Source organism: Grammomys surdaster, unplaced genomic scaffold, assembly GCF_004785775.1.
Source record: "Grammomys surdaster isolate TR1022 unplaced genomic scaffold, NIH_TR_1.0 724, whole genome shotgun sequence".
NCBI lineage: Eukaryota > Metazoa > Chordata > Mammalia > Rodentia > Muridae > Grammomys > Grammomys surdaster.
In genome coordinates this window covers 1,233,897-1,258,193 of record NW_021605143.1, presented here as the reverse complement: position 1 = coordinate 1,258,193, position 24,297 = coordinate 1,233,897, and the positions used below count along the sequence as shown (strand labels likewise).

The following is a 24,297-nucleotide window of genomic DNA, read 5'->3' as shown; positions in this document are numbered from 1 at the left end:
CACACACACACACACACACACACACACACACACACACACACACACACCAGTGTTTCCCAACTAACAGTTGAGTCCTAATGCAGTCTGTGCAACAGCACATACTTGTGGCTATGTTCACACAGTAAACCATAGAAACACACTGGCTCTGATGGCTCCCTGCAAAGACAGACAGACTGACCCAGTGTTTACTTAGTACTGCCACCGCTGGTGTCTTCGCTCAGCAGGACTTTAGAGATGCTTACCGAGCGTCCACAGTCCAGGAAAGACAGGCCCAATGCAATCAAACACTGCCAACCCTGGAACACAGAACACGGTTGTCACTCTCCCACCAGCAAGGCTTGCCCAGTGCTATGCAGAGGCACATCTGCCTCCTGCCTGCCCCAAGCACCCAGCTGTGCCCATCTCTTTCCTCCAAGGGCTCTGTCCCATCAGGCTGGGAGACCCTTGCCTCAGCTGCAGACTAGCAGTGGGACTGCTGCCCTGGGAGGCTCTTGGCTTTGAGCTAAGCAGCAGAAACCAAGATCCAGACCTGGCCCTATCCCCAATACTGGGGCTTAACCAATCTCACTAGTCTTAGGGTCCCGACTCAACTCAGCACCTTAACAACCAAGTTCAGTGAAGGAACAGTTGGCCAAACTAATATACAGTGTCCTGCCATGTATGCTTACACACCAGAAGAGGGCACCAGATCTCATTACAGATGGTTGTGAGCTACCACGTGGTTGCTAGGAATTGAACTGAGGACCTCTTCTAACCAGGGATCTTAACCTTTGAGCCACGTGTCCTGTCAAGGACACGTGGGGTTATTGGGATTCCAAGGTCCTATGGTAAGCAGTGTATCCTGGTGTACCTGACGTTTATAGGAAAGGAAGACACACTGATCCAGGGCACATAGTCAAGTATACACCAAAGGAATCTTCTCAATCAGACTCTCCTATGTGGGATACGGCATGTGTGGAGCGAGAGAGAGAACAGAACTGTAACCTCCCTCTTCAACACTCTCCACAGCAGACATGGTGGACCTTCTGCTGTTTCCTATCCCCTATCTTAGTAATTTTCAGAAACCTCTGTACCAAGCAGGTGACTGAATCTGTTCTTACTGCTGTAGCAAAGACTGGGAAGCACACGCATCTGTAGTTGCTGTCATATGCACACGTGTCTTATGCTTCCTGTTGTCACAGGAGCTCTTGCTGAACCCAGAGCTAGGCTGGCAGGCCTCAGCGATTTTCCTATTGCAGCCTCCCTTTCTCCAATGCCGGGGTCACAGGCACACACAACCACTGTAGTGTCTTTTTGTGGGTCCTGGGATCTGAACTCACGTGCTTACACTTGCTGTGCAACCACTGAGCCATCTTATTTCTCAAACATATCCTAACATTCTCTTTAGATAGTAAATACTGGACCTTATTTAAAAAACCAACAGAAGGGCTGGAGAGATGGCTCAGATGTTAAGAGCACTGACTGCTCTTCCAGAGGTCCTTCCAGAGGTTGTGGTACCCAGCAACCACATGGTGGCTCACAACCATCCGTAATGAGATTGGATGCCCTCTTCTGGTGTGTCCGAAGACAGCAACAGTGTACTCATAAATAAAATAAAAAAATAAATCTTAAAAAAAAAACCAACAGAAATAGAAAAATACTAGGTATTAAAAACTAAACTAGGAGCCGGGCGTGGTAGTGTACGACTTTAATCCCAGCATTCAGGAGGCAGAAGCAGGTTATTTCTGAGTTCAAGGCCAGCTTGTCTATAGGATGAGATCCAAGACATCCAGGGACACACAGAGAAGCTCTGTCTTGAAAAACCAAGGGGGGAAAAAAATAAAGAAAAGAAAACAAAAGTAGACCAGGTGCAGTGTCCCGGGCCTTTAATCCCAGCACTCAGGGGGCAACAGCAGGAGGAGCTCTGCGAGTCTGAAGCCAGCCTGGTCTACAAATTGAGTTCCAGGACAGCTAGGACCGGAGAGAAACCCTGTCTTGAGAAATACCACTCCCCCACCCCTACACACACACACACAAAAAAAAACAAACCTAAAATATATTTGATGATTAGAAATAAGAATATCTGGTTGAGAATAGAGTGTGGTATTGAAATGGTTACCGTGTGATGGTTTGAATATGCTTGGGCCCGAGAGTGGCCCAATTAGGAGGTGTGGCCTTGTCGGAGGAAGTGTGTCACTATGGGCATGGGCTTTAATATCCTAGTTCTAGCTGTGTGGAAGTCAGTCTTCCACTAGCAGCCTTCAGATGAAGATGTAGAACTCTCAGCTCCTCCTGTACTATGTCTGCCTGGACAGTGCCATGTTCCCACCTTGATGATAACTAACTGAACCTCTGAACCTGTAAGCCAGCCCCAGTTAAATGTTGTCCTTTATAAGAGTTGCCTTGGTCATGGTGTCTGTTCACAGCAGTAAACCCTAAGACACCCGGCACTGGATAAGCCTTATGTGTAATCTCCAGTACCAATAGCAACAAAAACTAATGAACTTCCAGAAACCACCGACTCGACAAGCCATGAAACTGCCACACTAAGGCACCAGTGCTTTGGGGACCATTTGTTTCTCAAGGACAGTCAGTCCACTGGACCGTCCCGGACGCCATAGGTGCCCTGCTCCCTTCACACCGGACTCACCAAGTAGAACACAAAGGTCAGATAAGCCACGCTAATCACCGCAGCCACCACGTACAGTGCCACGTGCGCTAGCTCCTGGACATAGACCACTACGAAGTACATGTTGATGGAGCAGACGATTAGGACCAAGATGCCGCCCGCGATCCTCCAGCCTCTGCAACGCAAAGAGCACAGTGAGCGCCCGGCAGTCCAGCTCACGCGGACACACTGCGTCCCATGGGCTGAGGGAAATGTAGAGGCCAAAAGTATCGATGAAGCAGAAGGGATGTCTTCTGTCTGTCTATCTATTTATCTGTGTGGGCATGTGTGTGGGCACATGTCTGCTACTGCACCCATGGGACTTTCTCTGTACGGCCAGTCCTCTCCTTCCTCCCTTATATGAGTTCCAAGATGGAGCTCAGGTGGCCGGGCTTGTGCCACAGCATGTTCATCCACGGGGCCATTCCTGTGGCACAAAAACCTCGCATTTAATACCCTAGAAATCAGCAGGTCCTAGAAATGCACCAAGCCATTTCATTACACGCTGGAGCACGGTCCAGGAATGGAGTCGTGAGAGGAAAGTTCTGAGAGCAGGGACAACAGCCCAAGGGAACAAGAGTCCTGTGGTCTGACCCTCAAAACAGAACAGTTCTTGTGAGCACCCAGAGACCATGTTTTGCTGCTCCTCCTGGGTGTAGTGAGCGGAGTGAGTTTCCTTCAGATGGCTCACTATTGCCTGCTGTTATTCACTCAATTAAATGTTTAAATTCTCCTTTATACTCCTCTACAGCAAAGCATGTATTTGCCATCTGTGCTGGTCCTTGTAAATGTACAGCTAAAACCCGTGAGAACTTTACTCTGTAATTCTCACCCCTCAGAGTCTAAACTGTCTGAGGCTCTGAATAAAGCTGACTTTACTCTGCCTCATTTGCAGGTCCTACTCTGCAGGTCCCACCTGCTCTAATGTGGTGACAATTAGAGACCCCAGAAACCTAGCAGGTCACATGAACATCTGTACCGATTAGTACAAACTTTAACTGCCAGCTTGTCACAGCCACTTGGGAACACCAGGCCAGCTTGTGGCACATCTGTAGAGACTAATATAAGCATAACCAGCCCACTCTGGGAGGCTCCCCTGCCTAGCCAGTGCATGCTCAACACAACAAGATAGAGCAAGCTAGCTCAGAGCAAACACGCAAGCAAGGGTGTGTTCATTCCCTTTGCTCTGGACAGTAGATGTCATGTGACTAGCTATCTGAGTCTGCCTTTGCTTCTCCCAGAATGCACAGCAGTAGAAACCTTCCCTGTGCTGCTGTTGGCAGAGTGTCTATCACAGCAGCAGAAATGAAATGAGAACACAGCCTGTGGCTGCTTGTATCACAAATGTTAATATTAATACCACACCAGCCCACGGATCACTTCAAGGTGCACGCTATTATCAGCCTGTGCCTCTCTTGTGTCGGGAGCAGCCCTGCTTATACACTGAAGGCCTAAAATCAGCCATAGGCCTAAAATCAGCACTAGGCCTGACATACATGCCTGTTAGCACCAAATCTTGAGTCTATGTGGAAAAACACTGAAACAGATAGCTGGGAGTTATTGTAAACAGACAGCTTTGGTGGAAGGCTGCCAAGCCTAGTCATAAGGCCTTGTAGATGGGTAACCTTGATGGATAGTACCAACTTAGATAAAGACAAGGCGGAGTCATAGTGGTCTGTCTCCTGAACCTTCACCCAGCTGACATTCTGGAAGATAACTGTACTCCCCCTGAACACTTATGCTTATGCGTCATCCCCTTCCCCACATCCTGTCTTTTTGTGTATATAACCTGCATGTGCAAAAGTAAAAATTGATCAGATTATAGACAGGTCGTGATTCCTTTCATCTTTGACTGCTCCCCCGCTCCCTTTCAGGTGACCTCCCTGGACCCCTGTTTAATGTCCTGCTGGACAGGACACTCTTGGCTAATTCCACACTGAATTCAAACCTCAGCAGTTCCAGCTGGAGTGCTGAGGTCTGAAGGAAGTGTATCCTCCTTTCCCGTAGCTCACACTTGCCAAAGAGGCTGAGAGCGGTTGCTCTGGAAGCACACAGCTCTCAGGACACCCTCCCACGCCCTCTGCAGATGGGAAGTAGACTCACATTCCGTTGGAGAACTCGTTCATCACTGGCCGCAGGCTTGTCAACGTGAGGATGGGTATGAGAGCAAAGGGGAGCTGGAAAACAGAATCGCAGGGATGACATGGGCGTGTCAGAGGGATTGTGTGGGCGTGTCAGAGGGATCGTGTGGGCGTGTCAGATGGGATTACGTGGACGTGTTGGTTTCATCTCTGAAGCTGTGGTAAAACACGATGATGAAACGCAAGCTGGGGACATAGTGTTGCCGAAGGGCTATCTGGCTTACACTTCCAGGTCCCAGGATACCACTGAGAAGCTGGGGCAGGGCCTGGGCCCTGGGGACCTTGGGGAATGCTCGCCATTGGCACTGGCCTGGCTCTGGGATCCTATCCCCCTCCACATCCACCATGGAAACTTCTTGTCTTGACATTCCTGCTTCCCAGCATACGTGTGGCTCAGAGTGTGTGAGTACCACAGACACCGCATGGTTCACAGAAAGGAATCATGAGCCCTGTCTTAGCTACCTACACCGTGGGTAACAGCTATTCCCATCACCTCGCCTTGGCCAAACATTTTTTTTTTAAGATTTATTTATGTATATGAGTACACTGTCCATGTCTTCAGACACACCAGACAGAAGAGGGCGCCAGATCCCATGACAGATGGTTGTGAGCCACCATGTGGTTGCTGGGAATTGAACTCGGGGCCTCTGGAAGAGCGGGCAGTGCTCTTAACCGCTGAGCCTTCTCTCCAGCCCCTAAACACTATTTTTAACCCAGCATTAATCATGATCTTAAGTGCCTTCATCTAAACAAAAAGCACACTGGGGGGGGTGTAGAGAGGGCTCAGTGCTTATGAACGCTTGCTTGGCTGTTCAGCGGAGGACCCAGGCTCAGTTCCCAGCACCCAACAGCAGCTCACAGTATCTGTAACTCCAGTGCCAGGGGACCTGATGCCTTCTTCTGAAGTCTTCTGGTTCCAAGCGCACACAGCATGCGTGCACACACACACACACACACACACACACACACACACACAAAGGTAAAACACTGACACACATATGCTGGGTGGTTCTGATGGGCCTATTCTCGATAGTTCTTGATCTATCAGTAAAGAAGCCACAGGCCAATTGCTTGGCTGACGAACAGGCGGGACTTCTGGGTCACCAGAGGAAAGAGACAGATGCAGGAGAGTGAGGAAGGGATAGTCCATCATGCTTTGGAGAAGAGCCACGAAGCCACGTGAGATTTCTGGTGGAGTGGCCACTCCACAGTTGGGGATGCTGAGCTGAGACTAGAAGTACCTGAGGAGCTGAAGCTGAGGGAAGGTGGAGCGGTGTGGAGCTAAGACTACTGAGAAGGGCAGGCTTCTCCAGGCGGGAGATAAGTAATGCCAGCAACTATGCCAAAAAGGCAGGTTGAAACTGAGCGATGTGTGTCTGTTTCATCTGTGGATCCATATTCTCTGGGTGGGGGCTGGGAGCGCAGCCCATTCCCGGCGCTTAGGCGGGGCAGCAAAGCTACACGCAACACACATCGATGAGAATAAACAAATGACACACTGGATGTCACTGTCTCAGAGGCTCCACAGGTGTTAGCAGTGTTCTCAGAACTCATACAATGATTTACCTTGCGGCATTAATGAGCTACAAGGCTCATGAATTAGTGGACTTTTAATTATCACTAATTTACTTATCTGTGTGAGAGAGGGAGATAGGCAGAGACTGAGTGGGGAGATAGGTAGATAGACAGGCATGGATGGACTGATGGATGGGCATGCCCGTGCCATGGCTGAATGCGGAAGTTAGAGGACAATCCTGTGAGACAGTGTCTTTCCTTCTACTGCATCTTCAGGGGACCACATCTAGGTCTTCAGGCTTGGACAACTACATAGCTATCGCTTTTTCCACAGAGCCATCTTGGCGGTCTCCACCGTGTGGTGTTAAGCATAGCTCATCACTGATGAGGCTCCATGCCTCTTCCTTCCCCTCCGTCACCCCTAGTGACTGGGTTCTGGCGTGAGGCCTGGTCCCCAAGGGTCAGTCAATGCTGACTAAGTGCTGCATGAGCTTCCCCAGTTCCCTGCTCACCTGTAAGCTCTGCAGAACGTTCAGGAAATCATTCATCCCTGTCAGATGCTCCACATCTTGGAAGACAGCCACAAGCAGGGTGGGGATGATGGCTATAGACCGAGTCAGAATCACTCGGGCAAAGCGCGACCATTTTAGGTTCAGGAATCCCTGGAAGGAAACATGGACACTGGTGACCGTCCGTGACAGGAGAGAGATGCCTGGGGAAGTCAGGAACCCCTTAGAAGTACAGGGTCAGACACTCCACGGTGTGCTAACCCCTCTATTTTGCCCCGGCACGCACCTCCATGACAAACTGGCCAGAATAGGTTCCAGTCATGGTGGAGCTCTGACCGGCAGCCAGGATCCCCACTGCCCAGATGTAGAGAGCTGCAGGCCCGAAGTAACATCCAAGCACAACACCCTGGGGAAGGGAGGGAGGGAGAGACAGGCTTGTCAGTGACCTGCTCAGATAACACCCAGAGCAGCAGCCCTCTGCAGCACCACCCTCTGCTCGGGAGCACCAGCACACCAAGTACCGCGCTGGACACTGCACAGAAGTCCTGCTGACTCGGCTCTGCCATGGAGGCTTCTAGCCTCGCTCTGCTGGTGCCCTGCATCCCTCAGCCCAGCCCTCCCTCCTCGCTCCGCTCCTGGGCCCTCATCTCTAACCTCTACCTTAAACAATCAAGAGGCAGCCCACACTTCCAACACAACTCCTCAATGCACATTTCTGGTAAGTGGGGGGAGGCATGCAGACAGCGCAGTACACTCTGTCCCTGGGGTCACTGGGATCTGCTGGGATCACTGGCCCCAGCAGAGCCTAGTGACCCAACGTCACCAAGCTCCTCCTCTGCCGTTCCAGCCAGCGCCTGCAGATCCTTAGGAGTCCCTGCTATGCAATCTTTCAGCCCATCAGCTACCTGCCCCTGCCCCCGGCCCCATAGAACCCCAAATGTGTTCCTGGCATATGGGCCCCCAAAATAAAAGATACTCAGGAGTTATGCTCCGATCTGAAACAAACTCAGAGGCCAGAGATTATGCTAGCATCTTCCACAAAGTAGAGAGTGCAAACAGCGTGCTTACCCCTTTGTAGATGTCCACAGCCAGAGTAGAGTTGTCATTGGGAAAGAGGCCCGCATGGGGGCTGCTGTTATTCCTGCAGACATCAACCTAAAGCCCAAAGCAGTTTAAGAACAATTTTTATTTTAGAAATAAGAACTAGGTAAGAACTCCCTTATCTGTCTCACCAAATTTCTCTGTGAGAGACAAGCTGTAGGACACAGGCGCCCCAGAGCACTGCCGCTGGCAGCCTTCCCTGGGCTTTTATATCCCAAAGCATCAAAATGTTTCCAGAGAGCGTGCATGGCAATAGACAAGACTGGAGCACTGGGCACTAAGAGGAGAGAGCACTCTGGGGGCTTCCGTGGAGGACTCGGAGGCTGAGACAGAAGAGACCCAAAGCTGAGAGCAGACTGGGCTGCACAGAGAGAGCCTATATTAAAAAACAAAACTAAACTAAGAGACGTGCCCAGTGTGGTGGTGCACGCCTTTAATCTCAGTACTTGAGAGGCATGGGCAGGCAGATTCCTGTGAACTCTACATCAACCTAGTCAATTTAGTGAGTTTCGAGTGTCCAACCAGGGCTACACAGTGAGTCCCTTTTTCAAAAACCAAAACCCAAATCAAAACAAAAAAGAGAAGACGAAGTGGAGGCTTCAAATGTGCCAGGACATCAGGAGTCAGATGCAAGCAGGGGTCAAAGGCCCTGGGGAAAGAGTGGTGACAAGTAGGTAGGAATCTGGGTGCCTGCCTAGCACCGTGTGTGCACGCACAGGGTCCTGGGTCCTGTCTAGCACCGTGTGTGCATGCACAGGGTCCTGGGTTCAACCCCCTTCCCCCCCCCCCCCAAAAAAAAAATCTCAAAGGAAAACCAAACTAACAAAATCCATGGGCAGCAAGAATTAGGAGAACACAGAACTCAAAATGACTCGAGTATTGTCCTGCACAGTGTGTGCTTCTGTTTTGGGGGACTCCCCCTAACCTGGCCTCAGCTCAAACATCGGGGGGAGCAGAGCAGACAGGTGAGCAGAAGCTAACAGGAAGGGACAGAAATGGCAGATGAGAGCAGGAGGCAAAGTGGAGTCCAAGGCCCGCTCCTCCCCGCCCCCAGCAGGTGTCTGCAGCCCCACACTGCAGACTGGATGTGGTGTGACAACTGAGTGGGCGATACTGAGGCTTCACACAGATTTCCCTGGGTTCCAGGTCACTGCTCTTGTCTGCCCCACCCCGGCATGCAGGTCACCCCGGCATGCAGGTCACCGGCACTCACCACCTGCTCGTTGGTTTTCTCAAAAAATGCTTCAGCAAAGACAGAGACGACGAAGACATTGATGATGAAGGAGACAAAGAGGGCGATGCAGGACTCGATGAAGAAGTACTTATTGGCTTCTCGCACTTCCTGCTTATTGGCCCGGTTCACCTGCCTAGACTAGAGAGAAGAGCGGCAGTCATTCCCACCAGGAGCCGTCTCTCTGTAACAGCTCAGAAGTCTGCAGTCAGCTGGAGGACGGAGCAGACAACTGACGGGTGAAAAAGGCAGCCTCAGCTCCCTAAACCACGAGACTCCACGACCTCTGACAACGTTGCACAGCCCCAAGTGGGGGAGCCAGTGCCCAGGCGACTCCCGAGCTCCCAGAGACTGTGGAGGACCACAGACTAACCTCAGTCCCGAGGCTAGTGGACGAATCGTCGAGTGTCTGAACTATCTCAGCGAAGAATCACCTGACCTGCTAGGACAGCCCTCCTCTCCTCCCGACCTCAAGACTCCAGGCTTTCCTGAAGAACACTAGCCCGCCATTTTGTGGTCACTTTTTCTGGTCCATGTGGTGATAAACCCTGACCAGCCAGCCTTGGAAAGCCTGCTCCCTCAGGGCTCTAACACTGCCGCTCACCTTGACCAAGGCAGAATGCAGGTACATGTTGTGCGGCATGATGACGGCTCCCACGATGCCCACCGCCTGCTCCACCTGAGGGGTGCTGCAGCCTGAACAGGACGGCACGAACATGCCCCTGAGAACTTGGCTTTGGCTGGGCCTCACTGTAATATACTACACAGCAACACAACACCCATTAGCCTTCACTGCAGCAGGCAGTGGAGAGCAGCAGCAGGCAGAACCCACCTCCTTCACTCCCTCCCACCTCTGTAACAACTGCCTGGAGCACGAGGAGTGTGCAGTCAGCAAGGACTTGCCTAGAATTCACAAGGCCCTGAGTTGGACTCCAGCCCCATCAACGAAAAGGAACAAAGGGCAGCTGTGGTCTGAGTATAAACTGCCCGCCACAGGCTCATAACCAGACTCAGGTCCTATCTGGCTGTACTATTTTGAGAGGCGGTGGAAACACTGGCAGGTATAACCTACCTAAATGTAGGTCAATGCCCTGCTTCCTGTCTGCTCTGAGGTAAAGAGTCTCCCACACACACCTCCTGCCCAAGAACTACAGGCCAGACCAAGCCCTCTGAAACCCTAGCTAAACAGAGCTCCCTCCTCCCATTGTTTTCCACAGTATTTTGGTTACAGTTACACAAAGATGACTAATGCCAGGGCTCAGAGGATTCAGGCCTGTATACTCTGAATATCTTACATGACACTTTGAGAAGTGCAGGGCAAGCCGGGCGGTGGTGGCGCACGCCTTTAATCCCAGCACTTGGGAGGCAGAGGCAGGTGGATTTCTGAGTTTGAGGCCAGCCTGGTCTACAGAGTGAGTTCCAGGACAGCCAGGGCTACACAGAGAAACCCTGTCTCGAAAAAAAAAAAAAAAGAGAGAGAAGTGCAGGGCAGATACGCAGAGAACGCAGTGTTCTGAGGTAAGGAGCTGGCTGAAGGTCTCGCCATTGTTATCTGCATCACTGTAGCTGCCGACGCAGACCAACAACTGTCCAGCTCTTGAATCTGGCCCCACATGCTCTTCTTCATCTGCTCACCTAGAAACCAGCTATGCTGTCACGAGTGTGTGGGGAGTGGGTGGTTCCTCACCACATAAGTGTACAGGGAAGGGAGTCATGCTCACTCCAACTTCCTCTTAGGACAGGATTTCTCTTCAAGACAACATAGAATTCTCTTGGGACAATCTGGAAAAATTGATTCACAGCCTAGACATCTTTTTAATGTTTAAACAGGCCTGTAAGTAAAAATTAGTTTATAAAAACTGGACATTTAAAAAGCTGCAAATAATGGTATTGATCTCTAGGGATGGGCAAAGAACAAGCCAAGAAAATAATCAGTCACCTATACTTCAACAGTTTGTCTTACTCTGGAGCCCTGGCTGCCCTGGAACTCTCTAGGTAGATCAAGCAGGGCCGACACTCATAGAGACCAGCCTACTCCCTCTCCTGAGCAGTTGGTAAAGGTGTACACCACCCTGTCCAGCTCACCGTCAACTGTTTTAATACAGGAAACAGTCAGACTATGATTAATTAATTCCAGCCCTGGTAAACTCAAACAGAACCATTTTGAGTTAGCAGCAGTCAGTAATAACCCTGAGCCTCCTCTATAAACCCATACCAAAGCTGTTCTGTGTCAAAGGGGCTAACCTGGGACCAAAAATGATGGTCCTGAAAGATCCTGAGGAGTCTAGTCATTTTTAATGCTCCCAAAAATCTCTAAAGGCCTTCCTGCACACAAACCCATCCTACACACGAACCCTGCCTGCACATGAACCCTGACTGCACATGAATGCTGCCTGCACATGAACCCTGCTTGCACACGAGTCCTTCCTGCACACGAGTCCTTGCCATAGGCTGTATTATATCCCTTTCAGAGCAGCCCAGAAGTACCTGGCTTTTTGCTGATTCAAAACTATTAAACTATTCTGCTATTACTGCTTTTTATAATAAAAGATGACAAATGAGACAAATGAGACTTTGTTTCAAACTGTTAACAGCCTGCAACACTTGCCTCATATCCAAACGTGAGGGCCATGATAGTGATGAGAAAGCCAAAAAATGCTTCCAGCTTCCGCAGGCCTGAAGGGGAAGTACAGCAGTGAGCACAGAGGACAGGCGTCCCCACGGCCGTGTGCCTGAAGCTAGCAGCTGGGACTCACCCACCTGCTCCAGGCCTTACCATATTTGTCCAAAAAAAGAAATACAAAAGTATCTGCGATGGTGATGAGGACTCCACCCCACAAGGGAACCCTAGATCAGAGATAAGAAGAGGGATTAAAGACCCAGTGAAGATTTCTTCACATCTTGTCCAACACCAAACACCCGGGAAAGCTAGGTCCTACGGGGGAGAACAGTGGAGGAAGCCGAGCACTGGAGGAGCTGAAGCCCATCCACTGGAACTCTCCCTGAGAGCCTGCTGCGTCAGACGTGTGGGACACACAGCCGAAAAGCATGGGTCGGATGCAGAAGGACCCCACTGTGCAGTGGGATAAGCAGCCTTGCAGATAAGCAACTGTGCCACAAAATGCCACACACTTCACTTAAACATAAGTGCATACAAACAAAATGCCGCACACTTCACTTAAACAGAAGTGCATACAGCCCATCCTGGGAATGGAAGATGCACGCTGCTAAGGCTGGGAGATAAGGTGGCTCAGGCTAGTTGAATCCTGAACACTAAAACACTGCCTTTTCGTTTCCACTCTGGCTTTGGAACCAGTTTAGTACTGACACTGTACTAGAGGGAAGCCCCGCCTCCACCTCCCTGGAGACAGATTGACAAGTGTTCTAGAGGAAGCCCCGCCCCCACCTTCCTGCCGACAGGAGATTGATGGCAATGGCTGAGCCAATGACTTCCTGCATATCGGAACCAATGATTGCCAACTCCACCATCAGCCACAGGATGATCCGTGGGACCTACAAAACAAAGAGTGGTTCTGATGATTCGTTTTCGTTCAAGATTCAGATTCTGTCATAGACCCACAGTCAGCCATACGTAGCCCCCACTGGAGCACTAGCAGAACTGAGTCCTACACAGCACACCACAGAGTAGAAAAGTACTTCCCGTGGGAGACTGTGAACTGAAGTCAGGGTGCCAACCCAGCTCTTCGGTTCTCCTTAATTCTTTTCAGGAGAAGAACGGGATTTCCATTCATTACTCTCCACTTACTCTATTGCCTAGAAACAATCTAAAAAGTTACAGAGGAAAATAAATATACAAATATGCTCAAAATGGGAGTCAAGAGAGAACGGGAAATGGGAAATTAAAACCTCTAACTTGCCCATAACTACGGTTCCAAAACAAACATGTGACAGACTTTATCATCTTAAGTTTAATAATAATATATAAGCCGGGCGGTGGTGGCACACGCCTTTAATCCAGCACTTGAGAGGCAGAGGCAGGCAAATTTCTGAGTTCGAGGCCAGCCTGGTCTACAGAGTGAGTTCCAGGACAGCCAGGGCTACACAGAGAAACCCTGTCTCGAAAAACCAACCCCCCCCAAAAAATATATATATATAAGAAGTGAAAAAGATATGTGCAAAATATTCAAGGTAAGGGGCTTAGAAAGATGGCTCAGTGGCTAAGAGCACGTACTGCTCTTGCAGAAGACGATATTAAAGGCCAGCTCCCAGCACCCATGACTCCCAGCCTCCCAGCTCCCAATTCCCTCAAGGGTCCAGCCTGCACCCACCCATCCCAGCCTCTGAAGCCACTGCAGACAACCACACTCACATGCACACACCCAAACACACACACATACATATATATATATATTCTTTTTTTTTTTTTTTTTTTTTTGGTTTTTTGAGACAGGGTTTCTCTGTGTAGCTCTGGCTGTCCTTGAACTCACTCTGTAGACCAGGCTAGCCCCAAACTCTCGAACTCAGAAATCCGCCTGCCTCTGCCTCCCAAGTGCTGGGATTAAAGGCGTGCGCCACCACTGCCCGGCCTATATTCTTAAAAAATAAAAATAAATCTCTTTTTAAAAGTATTTAAAGTAAATATTCAGAATAGACAGAAAACAGCAAACAAGGAAACTCAACCTGGACCAGCAGCTGAATGGAAAGGCAAACAGTTCGTGCTGGTTTACTGGCACTAGGGACCCTGTAGATACTGAATACACACAGTTTCCTGTCACAAATACCCATTAATGTGCACAAATAAAAAGAAAAGGGAATTATAAAACAGCAAAATCTTCTAAAAAGTTGGTAAAAATAAGTTTGTATTTATCACATATGATAGATAGCACATGCCGACAACATCAGCACTCAGGAATTCCAGCAGGATGATCAGGAGTTCAAGAACATCCTAAGCTAGAGAGGGACAGTGAGTCAGTCAGTCAGACAGACAGACTGACATACTGATGACCGACAGACTAGTCTAGGAGAATCAAGAAGAAAAACCATAACACAAAACCTCCACGCTCACAGTCAGAAGCGAGACTAAGCATTCAGGGCGCACTCAGGGAGGCCCGTTTCATATCTACGACAAAACTAAGTTAAAACTGTCCTCGGCCATGACCGGAGCAGTTCGACCTCTGGGGACTGGTTAAGTGTGTGAAGCACCGCCTGGGCCAGGGTCTTCCAATAGCAGCCATTCACATTCTAGGTGGTGGAAAGGCACTCAGAAGGAAGGCATAGGGCAGAGCAAATCGATAATATTCAGCAAATCCAAAGCTCCTACAACATAGACTTTATTAAAAGAAAACGTATTTTTCAAAAACAAGAGTGACTGGTGGATGCTTCCTCATGCAGAGTTTACTAAGGAAACTGTGTGTAGCTCTAACTCTCCCAAGGAAACTGGTGTGTGCCTGTAACTCTAAGAAGCAGAAACAGGCCTTAGGTGTTCTAGGCCATCCTAGGCTAAGTACAGAGTTCAATGCCAGCCTGCCTGGTCTACATGAGTCTGTCTCACAACAGCAATGAAAAATCAAGTCCCATATTAGATTCTGAAGGAGAGACATGGATTGATGGCAAGAGAGACGGTAGGATTCCTTCAGTCCTTCCAGTTTCAAGTTCACCGACTCCAAGTCCTCCACAGCTCAGTGCAGACTGGGGCCAGCACACGACGCCAGACACACAGTGTGCTGCTCACCTTGGGGTACTGACGGTGGCATACTTCAGCAAGATGCAAGCCGGTGACCACTCCAAGTCTCGCTGCAAGGCGCTGGAGCAGCAGCCCCACGATGGTGGCCAACAGGAGCACCCAGAGCAACTGAGGAGAAAACACCCGACACTCATTAGGCAGCTGAGGAAAGACACGCCCAAGGCTCATTAGGCACCTGGGACACAGATCCGTCAAGACAAAGCCAGGTCAGGAATATGATCCCACGTTCTGTATCAGCTTCTACCCGTGTCCCACGAGACGACTGCATCTCTGTGTCTCTCAGCTGGTGTCTCTCCTAAGGAACTTATGTGAATAAACAAAAGCCCACACAGCATTTCACACAGGTGTCGCTGTCCAAGCAGGCCTGTGCACACAGGACAGTGAGGGAGATGTGCTGGCCGACTGAGAAGGCCATGGGCTCAGTGTTTGAATACAGTTGGTGGAACTCTCTGGCAAGGAACAGAAAGTGTGCTCTTGTTGGGGGAGATGTGCACAGGGGAGGGTTTGAGGGCCGTTCCCAGTGCCTTTTCTGCTTCCTGTCTGGTGATCAAGATGAGCTCTCAGCTGTTCCTGCTGCCACCATCATGGACCGTAACCCTCTGAAACTGTAAGCTCAACTAAATTGTTTTGTTTTATACGTTGTCTTGGTCACAGCATTGTTACAGGATTAGAAAAGTAACTAAGACAGGAGCTTGGAGACACCAAGCTCCCCACTCCATGACAACCCAAGAGCCACATGAATACATCACGTACTGAGAAAAACTGCTCATACAGAAACAACCAAACAGCATCTAAGCAACCACACCCAGAGCTCAGAGCTCAGGGGGCAATGCAGCAACCCAGCACACACTACAGCTAACTGTATACACTCAGGAGTTACAGCTAACTATACACTCACGAATTACAGCACATTTGCCGTTGATATTTATTTGTATATTTGTGTATATATATATAAATGTATACATTACATTTGCCTGTTTCTCACAACAGAGAATAGCTCTGCCATGAACTGCATGCCTTGTGGTAGACCTTTGTATACCCTTCAGTAGTAAATTATAAAAAAATAGATTGCTCTCTTCCGGTCCCAGGCGCTGCGGAAGCCGCGGGTTACCGTGCAGACATGGCCAAGTCCAAGAACCACACCACACACAACCAGTCCCGCAAATGGCACAGAAATGGCATCAAGAAACCCCGGTCACAAAGATACGAGTCTCTTAAGGGGGTTGACCCCAAGTTCTTGAGGAACATGCGCTTTGCCAAGAAGCACAACAAGAAAGGCCTGAAGAAGATGCAGGCCAACAATGCAAAGGCAGTGAGTGCACGCGCAGAGGCCATCAAGGCCCTTGTGAAGCCTCAGGCCATCAAGCCCAAGATGCCAAAGGGTCCAAGCCGCAAACTCAGCCGCCTGGCTTTCATCGCTCACCCCAAGCTTGGGAAGCGGATTCGAAGCTACATGGCCAAGGGTCGTAGGCTCTGCCAACCAAAGCCCAAGGTTCAAACCAAGGCAGAGGCCAAAGCTCCAGCTAAGGCCCAGGCCAAAGCTCCAGCCCAGGCTCCCAAAGGTGCCCAGGCCCCTGTGAAGGCCCCATAGAAAAGGCTCCTGCCAACGTGAAGACAGATGGACTGCCGTGACACACCTACCCACACACTATTTGCAGATGACCAGTGTCCTATGCTGTTTTTACAAATAAACTCGAGGCAAGATCGGTTAAAAAAAAAAAAAAAAAAAAAAAAAAAAATAGATTATTATCTGAGTCAGGCATGGTTACGCACACCTTTTATTTCAGTATTTGGAAAGCAGAAGCCAGCCTGGTCTACAGAGTGAGTTCCAGGACAGCTATGTAGAGAGATCCTGCCTCAAAAAAACTTAAATAAATAAATAAATATCTGTATATACTTTATCCATTCATGGCATATCTAACGTTTACACTTTCAGTATGTGTAAGCTATGCAGTTCATCTGTTTTCATCAGTGCTACTAATCTACAAGAACCTGCACAGAAGTGCACATGAGTAGGAGGGCACAGTTCACACCTGTGGTTTTCAAGCCTGAGGCGGCTCAGTGAGAGCGAGAGAAGGGATGTAAGGATGTAAGAGCGTAACAAGTGCTCAGAAGGACGGGAGAGCCTGGCAAGCCCATCCAAGATAGCCCACAAGGTTCCCGAGTCCATCCCCAGCACTGCAAAATTGCAGTAACAGTAACAACAATGAAAACTTGTTTTTCTGCCGGGCTAAAACTGGAGCTCACCTTAAATCCAGCCACTGCACCAGACTGCAAATCAGACTCGATGTTTCCTGGATCCAGGTAAGCAATGCTCATAAGAAAGCCAGGCCCCGTGAACGCCCAGAGTTTACGAAAGCTAAAACAAGAGTACTGTAAAAGAGAGAGGAAAGGCAGTCTGAGTATCACCCCTTCTAACGTCCTACTGTTTTTTTCACGCATCAAGAAGTAACACCAGCTGGGCGGTGGTGGCTCACTCCTTTAATTCTAGCACATGGGAGGCAGAGGCAGGTGGATTTCTGAGTTCGAGGCCAGCCTGGTCTACAGAGTGAGTTCCAGGACAGCCAGGGCTACACAGAGAAACCCTGTCTCGAAAAACAAAACAAAACAAAAAGAAGCAACACCAGCTGCACAGGATCAGGGCGAACGCTGCCTGAGCCTGTGTTTCACATATCCAGGTCATCCGCTTTTTACCAATAAGACGGCCTCTTCTCTCAGAGACAGCCCTTTCTTTATCTGCTCTCGGTCCAAACTGAAGTAACAGGGCACCTTTGAGCCCCACCCACTTCCCACACAGGAGCAGAACCACGTTTGAAAAGGAATAACACAAAATCCATACTTTCATAACTTTAAAACAATGCTCACTAAGCCACTTAGCATCCGTGTTTGAAGCCTTCCCACAATGCCTAGTTTATTCTGATGACAGACAATGCAGCTGTCAGACTGGCTGCCTGAGTGAGACCTGCGGCTGTCAAGCATGAGTGGTGAGCAGAACCTTCCCTTTCCCCAGGACACAGGGTCCCCTGCACAGACTGTCACTGACCTCCTCCTCAGGAATGGGGATTTTCTCATCAAAGTAGGTGGTGAAGGGTTCATCGGAATCCCCGGTGGAATGCGGGAGGGAAGAGTTGCTGTAGGCAGGGTTGATGGCGCCAAGGCTGGCAGAGTCTCCATGGTCCCCAGAAGCGCCATCTGAGTCAACATAAGAAGCCACTAAGGAGCACTCTCAGTGATGCTGAAATCAAAGCCTTCACTCTGATGGACATTGACTCGCATCTGGTAGCCGCTACCTGTCACTGAAACAGTCTTAGACCCAAAGTTAAATCATCTTACAGCTTGGTCCACAAGAGACCAGTTTGATTTTAGTACACTGTATCCTAAACAGTTTATTAATCAACATTTTAAGTAAAGGTATGCATGTATACACATATATATTTACTTAAAAGACAGGGTCTAATAAGTAAAGACCAGCCTGAAGCCCAGGATGACTGTGACCGTGACCTTCTCTCTTACCTCCAGGCCCCATGTGCTGGGATCACAGCCACATGCCACCATACCAGGGTTTCTGTAGCACTGGTGACTAAGCCCAGGGTGTCATGCATCCTAGGCAAGCACTCTGTAACTAAGTTACATCCCCAGCCCAATAAATTAATTTTTTACAGGTGGTACATGCACATGGTTGAAAACAGACAGACAAGCGACTGTGGGGTAAGCCTGCTTGCTATTCTGTCACGCAGGAGGTAAGGAAAAAAGACTGAGATTGCAGGGTCAGCCTCAGCTATACCTAGACCTTATCTCAAAGGAAAAAAAAAAAAGTTCAAAAGCCTCCAGGAGCGCTCTCAGTCTCAGGTCAGTTTAATATGACATCTTATTAACCCTTTGAGAATGTCATGCAGTGTACTGGTCACACTCATCCCTACGACTCCTTTTACCTCTGTTGGATCCATGCCCTCCCTCCTCCCAACTCTGTGTTCTCTCTGATCAATGTCACAATGCACTTTTCTTATTCTACACTTCTATGCCCACTGGGTAACTTTTAGAATTACCTCACTTTTCTCTAAGAACACTGTCATGCTTGAGAGGCTAAATCAAGAGGATCGTAAGACTGAGGTCAGCCTGGGCTACAATTTAACAAGACTTTGACTTAAACAACTCACACTTAGGACTCAACACTGACACACGAGGCCCACTAGTAACCTGGGTAGAACCCACTCTAAGAATCATTCTTGGATATGACACACAAAAAAAGAGAACTGGACAACTCTGACAGAGTTGAGGCTCAAGATGACACTTGCAAGCAGGAGGAACGGGAGCCCTGAGTAAGGCCTACACACAGGGCTGAAAGGCTAGTGGTCACGGGTGCTGGCACCTTGTGACAGCAGGGATCATAGAAGCCTGATAGCAGTGTCTCCACAAGGTCCGTACTTCACAGTTAATCTTAAATGCAAGGAGGGAAGGCCCAGCAGAAAAGGGCTAATCTACCTACCCGAAGCATACAAAGTCCACTTAGCCGCAGGCATCAGATGGCTAGGTTGAACCACAAAACAAAGCTTTCTTCTCTTTCCCACAAATCCCTATAACCAACTCAAAAAATCAGAGCTCTGCCTCTAGGAAACTGGTCTACATCATATTCACTAATCAGGAAGAAATGGCTAGAATCTAGAGGGGACCTCAGGTTCAGAGAAGACGTTGCATAAAGCAGAGCATGGAGAGCTGGCCCTGGGAGCTTCAGCTTCCGCCACACACACTGAAACTCGAGCAGACACAGCCAGCATGCTAAAGGTCACTGCCAAGTCTGGGAACGGCCTTGTCCTTGCAAGCATTATTGTTGTAGAGACAGAATTCGCTAGTCACAACTCAGCGGCAGTTAGAAATAAAGATAGGAGGCAGAATTCTATGACTATAGATTCATATTCATTCCTACCCTGTCACCAGATAAGACTTCTGATTGGACTTCTTAGGACAGACAGCAAGAGGGACAGCCTGTCACTGCCTAAGCCCAAACCCGTGTAGATAATGGCTCAGAGCTGTAAGTTACCGTCTGGCATCTTTTCTTCAGGATCCAACACCATGGTAGATACCTGAGGGTCTGTGCTCTTAGAATAGGATTCTGTAAGAGAAAAGAGAGGGAAGGATTAGCGAGGACAGAACTAACACTTTGTTGAGGGATTGCTGAAAGAAACAATGTACGTAGGAAAGAAACAATCCCTCTGCTCCATTAGCTAACCCTGGAAATAACCACAGCTTTCAGGATTAAAGACATTCACAGAAACAATGAAACGCAAGGCCAGAAAGACAGTGAGGTTAGGAGCTAGCAAGCCCCAACCAGCCTGAGCTATGTCCACTCGCCCCAGTGCTGGGGGTTTAGACAGCACCAGAACCACGCTTGGTTCTCGTGGGTCCTTGTGCAAGCACAGCAGATATGCCAGTGCTCCAGCCAGCCAGTCTGCCGTACTATGTACAAACAGGCTGTCAATCATCATCTGCCTCAGCATCACCCCAAATATCTAACACCTGAATAGTCTGCTGAACAGAAAGCAGCCAGGGTTGTAATAACAAAAGTTGGGAGATGGGGGCAGGAGGACAGGGAGATCAAGACCATCAACTATAAGGCCAGTGTTAGGTCAGCCTGGGATACATGAGATCCTGTCTCAAAACAAAACCACCACAGCAATGAAAAAAAATAAATAAATAAAGGAAAATAGTCTAGAACTCTCTGGCCTATCTAACAATTGAAACACATGGTTCAGTTTTCTGGAAGGGCATGGCAGGCACCTTTCAAGGAGGGCCACTATTCCCCAGAGGGAGAACTACAGTCACTTCCAGTCTCACTCCAGCCCTCTGGAAACTGGGAGAAGACAGATACCCACAGGCTAGACTGCCCAAGGGCCTCCGAGAATATTGAGCGGGCCCTATCTGTGGGATTCTCTGGGCTCTGTCTATGGGACGTGGCGCTTCTCTGGGTGCCGGTGGCATATGAAGGTGCTGTATCCCCCCAGCTGGACTGGGGAGCATCAGGAAGCTGACACAGCCATGCAACACACCCTCAACTTGGCTTAACCAAAAAAGCTCAACTTATTTTTGACATTTATTGATCTATTTATTTTGCAGGGACAAGGGCGTGGGTACAACCCAACTTGCCAGAGTTGACTCTCTTCTTCTGTTATGTGGGTCCCTAGGGGAGAACTCAGTCAGGTTTTTAGGCTTGGCAACAGGCGTCTTTATCTTCTTGGAACCATCTCACTAGCCCTTAAAAAGATTGAGCTTTTAAACTCTGGATCTTCTTACTCTGTGATCTTTGTCTCTTTGGTTCCAGATACATAGGGAAAGCGAGTGCCGTTACTGCCATCCACCCCCATAAATCCCAAAAGTACTTATCCTACTGAGGAGGAAGCCCTCCTCCCTGAGGAGGTTATGTCTCTCCTCTTGCCCAGTGGACCGCTCCTATCTCAATTCTCTACCCTTTTTTTTTTCCTTTTTGTCATTCGTTTGGGTTTCCTCCCTGGCTGTCCTGGTTCACTCTGTAGGCCAGGTTAGCCTCGAACTCAGAGCCGCCTGCCTCTGGCTCCCAGGTGCTGGGATTAAAGACTTGCAGCACTACCCAGCTGGGTATTCTTTATGAACCAACGTGTTGAATCTTATTGAGTTCTATCATCTAGACTCAAAAGGAGATCTTAGGTTTCATCTGCCTTCTGGGGTATAAAACACACCATCATTTGTTAACTTAGGAAACACCATCTTTCCCTCAATAGTCACCAGGGCCAAGCATTTTACTACAGCAGACAACTGACCCTGTTAGCCAACAGACCCCATGGCACTCATCAATCCAGCCTTTTCCTTCCACATACGGGGCCTCATCTGAGGGCAGTCACACCTCTGACAGACATCTACGGGCAGTCACACCTCTGACCACTCACGTGGGTTCAGATCACAACACAGCTGGGAGGAGATTTGCGACTTTCTATTTAATTAAGGCTAGACATCCAGTAATCCCAGCACACAAGAAATAAACTACAAATCAGATAGGGTCCTGAGAGTGGTTCTCACAAAACGAGGGGACTTGGGCCCCGAGGGGCCAGCAAACATCAAGCTAAGTTTTGGGCCATGTGACATAAGTCCTTCTGAGGATTGTCACCAAGACTGATCAAATCAGAGTTCTTCCATAACGAGGGTTGATATATTGTTTAAGAATATTCAGTGTATGTAATACACTTGAAAGAGACTTTTTTTGAAAAAAATCCAAGACAGATTTTAAAAAGTTATACTTAAAAGAGGAAAATGGGCCATCAAGAGGGCTCAGTGGGCAAAGGTGCTTGCTGCCAAGCCTGATGATCAAGAGTTCAATCCCGGAATCTACATGGTCAAAGGAAAGAACCTACTCCCCACTCCTACAAACTTGTACTATCTTCTGATCTCCCCACACTCAATGTGCCAAACACACACACACACACACACACACACCCTTAAAAAAATATAAATCTAACAACTGAGGTTACTGTGTATAGTTGCCTTACACAGGTATGCAGGTAATTAAATTGTAAATATTTTAGGATAAATTTATGCTTTGGGGGCTTTTTTGAGACAGGGCTTTATACTGTTGTCCAAGTTGCCCTGAAACCTGAGGCCATGATCACACCTCAGCCTCCTGGCACAGAGTTAAAATTCTGCAGTTACTAGTAGCATCTAAGTGACAGTCCTACACCAAGTACACAGAGAGCCAGCAGAACACAAGGCACGTGGTCTTTTCTGAAGTCTCCAGTGCATACTGCTCCAAGGAGAACAGACTCTACAGTACAGTTTACTTGTGGCAGCCTTTAGTAAACAAGCCACAAGCTCCCTAGCCTACAGCGCCTGCAGGATTCACTACACAGAAGACAGGATGGAAAGGGACACTAGACGGTACTTCTGCCCAGTGGCTTTGCCCTCCAGGACACTCTCCCACCTTGCTTCAGTCTCCTTCCCACTGCATCAAGGGAAGATGCAGCCTTAGGACACAGGACACAGAATCAACCAGCAAAGCTGAATTACCACAGGGGCCATGAGGCAGGCCGACCTCGGTGAGCTCTCTGACAGCCTGGTCTACATTATCAAGTCCTGGGCCAACCAAGGCTGACCATGAGACCCTGCCTAAAGATACATATAAGTTGCAAGGCAGTTTTTACAAGTAAAAATGAAGATCAGATTACATTTTTACTTAAAAATTCAAGTCTGCATATCCTTTGATACAGCAATGGATACAATGCTAACAATGTACACAAGGGAGACACACCTAAGCAGCCGTGTAGCTCATTCCAAAGGCTGAGGACGCCTGGACCACATGAGGAGCCGTGTAAACAAGCTGTGCACGCACACGGCAGAATCCACGCAGCCACGGGAAGCAATGTTTGCAGATGGCCGGCAAGCATGTCAACGTATCAAGCCAGGTAAAACTGCAAACTCATTAAACAATGTGCTATTATTTGTAGAGGGAAAAGAAATAGACCAAACTTGGTAACAATGTCTCAGTGCCTGTGCATACAGAAGGCAGCGGCTGGTTGGCAGCCAATGAGGTGGCTCAGCTGGTAAAGGTGCTTGCTACCAAGGCCAAAAACCTACCTGAACGTGTCTCTGTCTGTCTCTCTCTTACACACACACACAAACATTTAAGAAAAGAATTTAGGAGTCCATTGAGGGTGACACAAGCCTTTAATCCCAGCATTCTGGAGGCAGAGGCAGAGGCAGAGGCAGGCAGATCTTTTCTAGAGAACAGCCGGGGCCACACAGGAAACCTTGTCTCAGAGAGAAAGGGGGGACGGGGGAAGGGAAGAAGAGAATGAGAACTTATGGAAAGAACAGGCAGTTGGGAGCCAGGTTTGGAGGTTCACACCTGTAATTCCAATACTTGGAAGGGAGGCAGGAAGATTGTGAGTTCGAGGCTGGAGAGGGCAAACGGGAGATGAGGAGGCACAGGGAACCGAGGACAGCGGGATAGAAGCTAGGGCTGGGCTCACTCAATCTTTCTGGCAATAGAAATGCCTCACCAGGCCCTTGCATTATTTCTGTTGTTTTACGTAGTACTGAGGCTCAAGCCCAGGTGTTCCAAGACACACTATGCCAGGCCCCATTTAATTTTCTCAAAACTCAAATCGTCTATAGCCTGTCACAGCTTTTCAGAAAGCCTCTCACCGGAGACATTCTGCCAAACTGTCTGATAGATGCTTCCAGGGGACAATGAGCTCTGCGGCTGTCTGTCTGTCTGTCTGGCAGTGACAGCCTAAAGCTTAATTTCCTCCTCCTGTGTCTTAGTGTCCAGATTGTGAAAGGGCGATTTTCCACTCGAATACAGAGAACAGATATTCCCTTTCCAGAAAGCCATTCCTGATCCTAACTTTGGGGTAGGTAGCTGTTCACCCTCGGTGCCCACTGCCCAGCACTAACCAGCCTGTCCCTGCCCAGCACTAACCAGCCTG

The 24,297-nt window shown here is 49.0% G+C and overlaps 1 protein-coding gene across 3 annotated transcripts in view; it reads right to left on the bottom strand.

Annotated features, from left to right (window-relative positions):
• The window catches only part of Slc11a2 (solute carrier family 11 member 2), a 45,016-nt gene that overhangs the window by 14,454 nt on the left and 6,265 nt on the right, over positions 1-24,297 (bottom strand). For all 3 annotated transcript variants that reach the window (XR_003713217.1, XM_028782236.1, XM_028782235.1), the window contains exons 2-16: positions 19,887-19,958; positions 17,892-18,040; positions 17,096-17,221; positions 14,837-14,956; positions 12,551-12,657; positions 11,921-11,991; positions 11,753-11,820; positions 9,749-9,904; positions 9,127-9,285; positions 7,881-7,967; positions 7,099-7,218; positions 6,816-6,965; positions 4,751-4,824; positions 2,630-2,783; positions 243-296 (exon numbers count right to left, since the gene is read on the bottom strand). Coding sequence is in view for 2 of the 3 variants with exons in the window: in XM_028782235.1 (XP_028638068.1) it covers positions 243-296; positions 2,630-2,783; positions 4,751-4,824; positions 6,816-6,965; positions 7,099-7,218; positions 7,881-7,967; positions 9,127-9,285; positions 9,749-9,904; positions 11,753-11,820; positions 11,921-11,991; positions 12,551-12,657; positions 14,837-14,956; positions 17,096-17,221; positions 17,892-18,040; positions 19,887-19,958 (1,667 nt within the window). In the remaining variant the exon portion in view is untranslated. The remainder of the gene's footprint in view (positions 1-242; positions 297-2,629; positions 2,784-4,750; positions 4,825-6,815; positions 6,966-7,098; positions 7,219-7,880; positions 7,968-9,126; positions 9,286-9,748; positions 9,905-11,752; positions 11,821-11,920; positions 11,992-12,550; positions 12,658-14,836; positions 14,957-17,095; positions 17,222-17,891; positions 18,041-19,886; positions 19,959-24,297) is intronic.